Source organism: Tupaia chinensis, unplaced genomic scaffold (genome assembly GCF_000334495.1).
Source record: "Tupaia chinensis unplaced genomic scaffold, TupChi_1.0 Scaffold141530_1, whole genome shotgun sequence".
Lineage (NCBI taxonomy): Eukaryota > Metazoa > Chordata > Mammalia > Scandentia > Tupaiidae > Tupaia > Tupaia belangeri.
The window spans coordinates 1,041,212-1,044,328 of NW_006201391.1; the positions used below are offsets into that span (position 1 = coordinate 1,041,212).

The 3,117-nt window shown below is 47.5% G+C and overlaps 1 protein-coding gene across 1 annotated transcript in view; it reads left to right on the forward strand.

Moving 5' to 3' along the window:
- The window catches only part of WNK1 (WNK lysine deficient protein kinase 1), a 181,534-nt gene that overhangs the window by 154,333 nt on the left and 24,084 nt on the right, over positions 1–3,117 (forward strand). Inside the window, 1 exon segment of the mRNA XM_027766228.1 lies at positions 618–2,029. Coding sequence (XP_027622029.1) covers positions 618–2,029 — 1,412 coding nt within the window.

The window sequence follows — 3,117 nt, forward strand, 5'->3', positions numbered from 1 at the left end:
AAGAGTGAAAAGCATCCCTGGGGGGATGGTCACACGGCAGTCCTCCTCCAGCTCCTTTCTTTTGGGAATTTTGGGCACACAGGCACACATTCTCAGCATGTTTCTCTCTCTCCCCCCTTTATTTTGTAATTTGCCAGAGGACATATATGCTTGCTAGGAGAAAGAGAGAGAGAGAATGAGAAGGCATGCCTCCCACAGGGAGTAGTCATGCCACAGTCCTTTCTCCATTTCCCTTTCCCTCAGGGATTTTGGTTATGCATGCACCTGCACCTGGTATGTTTTTCAGGCTGTCCAGTCCAGGACCTAAACTGTGCAGTCATCCATGTGGGATCCAGCTGCTTTGACCACCATACCACCAGCTGGCGTGTGTTTCACAAGCTGCAGGGTCCAGGACTTGAACTCCATAGACAACCATGTGGAATCTGGCTGCCCTAATCACCAGGCCACAGAGGACCCCCTCCCCCTTTTTCGTATTTTAGAACCTATCATTTCCTTGCGAGGGTTTATAAACCTGGTCATATGTGGTTCTGTTGGTAATCCAAAACTGGTTCTTAAGATACCTTTGAATCTCCACTTTTTAAAGGTGCTGATTTTTATTTTCTTATCTTCCTTTGCAGTTGCTGCCTGTACATCTCAAGGCCCTGGGATGAACTTGTCTCACTCTGCTTCATCCCTTAGTCTACAACAGGCCTTTTCCGAACTTAGACATGCCCAAATGACAGAAGGACCCAGTACAGCACCTCCGAACTTCAGTCAGACGGGGCCAGCGTTTCCCGTTGTACCTCCCTTCTTGAGTAGTGTTGCTGGGGCCCCAACCACAGCATCCGCCATACCTTCAGTATCTGTCAGTGCCACAGGCAGTCTTCTGGGTGACGTTGCCACATCAGCAACTCATCCTGAGGTGACAGTACCCGCTGAGGCGGGGATGGCTGGAGTTGTCACTAGCACAGGTGTGATAACTCCAAGTGGTCTCCCTGTGCCACTTGTGTCTGAGTCGCCAGCACCCTCCAGTGTAGTCTCAGGCACCACTGTACCTGCCGTGGTCCCGGTACCAACATCGCAGTACACTCAGGCCCCCACGTCTGGAAGCACTGTTTCCAGTACTGGCACCGGTCCTTCCATAACAACCCCTGCAGTGGGCAGCGCTGCTGCCCCCGACGCTAAGCCTCCAGCTGTGTTACCTCAGCAGACAGCAGGCAGTAGTAGTGCTGGGACAGCCGCCTTAACAGCGGTTCCTACCACCATTCCCTTCTCCAGTGTAGCTGCCCACCCGTCCCTGCAGCTTAGCAGCAGCACCTCAGCTCCTACTCTAGCTGAAACAGTGGTGGTCAGTGCACACTCTCTAGATAAAGTGTCTCATAGCAGTACAGCTGGGCTGGCGCTGTCCCTCTCTGCTCCATCATCCTCTTCCCCTGGAATAGGGCTGTCTAGTTCTGTTTCTCAGCCTGCTGGGGTACATCCTTTGGTGGTGCCATCAGCTATATCCTCTGCTCCTGTTCCCCATGCAGCAGGACTGACATCTACACCTTTACTGCCCCAGGTACCCAGTGTCCCCCCCTTGGTACAGCCTGTTGCCAATGTGCCTGCTGTGCAGCAGACTCTGGTTCATAGTCAGCCACAGCCAGCTTTGCTTCCCAGCCAGCCCCATACTCACTGTCCTGAAATTGACACCGATACTCAACCCAAAGCTCCTGGGATTGATGACATAAAGACCCTGGAGGAAAAACTGCGATCTCTCTTCAGTGAACACAGCTCATCAGGAGCACAGCATGCCCCTGTCTCACTGGAGACGTCGTTGGTAGTAGAGACAGCTGTCACACCAGGCGTCCCAACCACTGCTGTTGCACCAAGCAAGCTCATGACTTCCACTACAAGCACTTGCCTACCGCCTGCAAGCTTGTCCTTGGGAACAGCTGGTTTGCCGGTTATACCAGTGGGCACACCTGGGCAAACTTCTGCTCCAGTGAGCACCGCATCAGGAATGAGACCTGGAACTGCCCCCCAAAAGCCACCGCTAACTAAGGCTCCGGTGAGATTCTCATGATAAAATAATTAGATAAGTAAAATCCATGCAAATTAGAAATGTAGTCATAAGGATACCTGACTTACAATAGAAACTCAGTAGAACAAACTTGTGATTTTAGACTATATGTACATTGAACATGAGGGGTTTTGTTTTCACTGTGGCAGGATTTGGGGGTTATAGTGTACAGTTACCTAAGAATGCATACTTACCATGTACAATGCAGGTGTTTCCTTCAAATTGGTACATACTAAAGAAATTTGTACCCCAAAGAGGAGCTAAATACATCCCTCAGTAAAATACACATAACAATAGCAGTTCCCAGTCTTTGTTTCAGTTGAGATTGAAGCAAATTTTCTGTTTTCTTATAGATTCCACAGATATAGTTTGTAGTTTATAGCATATTGGAAGTTGGTGAAAGAATTTATTTAGAAGAGGAAGAAATAATCTGATCCTAGGAATGAAATCATTAAAAAGTATTTTCTAATTCTCTTATGGTGGATTTCCTCCCATTCTACCATCTTCAGTCTCTTCAGTCTTCCCCACATAACAACGCTGTATTAGTAATGTCTACTCTGTTGTATGCTTCAGCTGTTTCTCTGCATTATCATTTGTTGGCTTATTGGAAAAGCCATGATGTATTTTTTTCTAGGTTTTCCTGTGCAAAAATATATCATGACTTTTCTGACAACCCAATATAGGAGGTTTTTGGTTTTTATTTTTAATGTTCCAGAATAGGTACTTGCTTGTGCTTGCTAGAGAGAGAAAGCATCCCCACGGGGAGTGGTCACGCTGCAGTCTCTTCTCCATTCCTCCCTCCTTTCAGGATTCTGGGCATGAACGCACACGTGGCCCTGAGAGTTTCTCAAGCTGCCAGGTCTGGCATTCAACCACACAGCTGGCCATAAGAGGTCCACGTGCCTTAACCACTATGCCACTGGCTAGCCTGAGTAATTTTTTTTTTTTCAGAATTACTTTATTTTCTTTATTTTTATATTTTTAATTTGCTACAGAGCTCTTGCTGCTGGCTGGCCCTGGCCTGAGATGTTTAAGTAATTTATAATCGTTACTCAGACAAAGTAGAAATTGTTCAA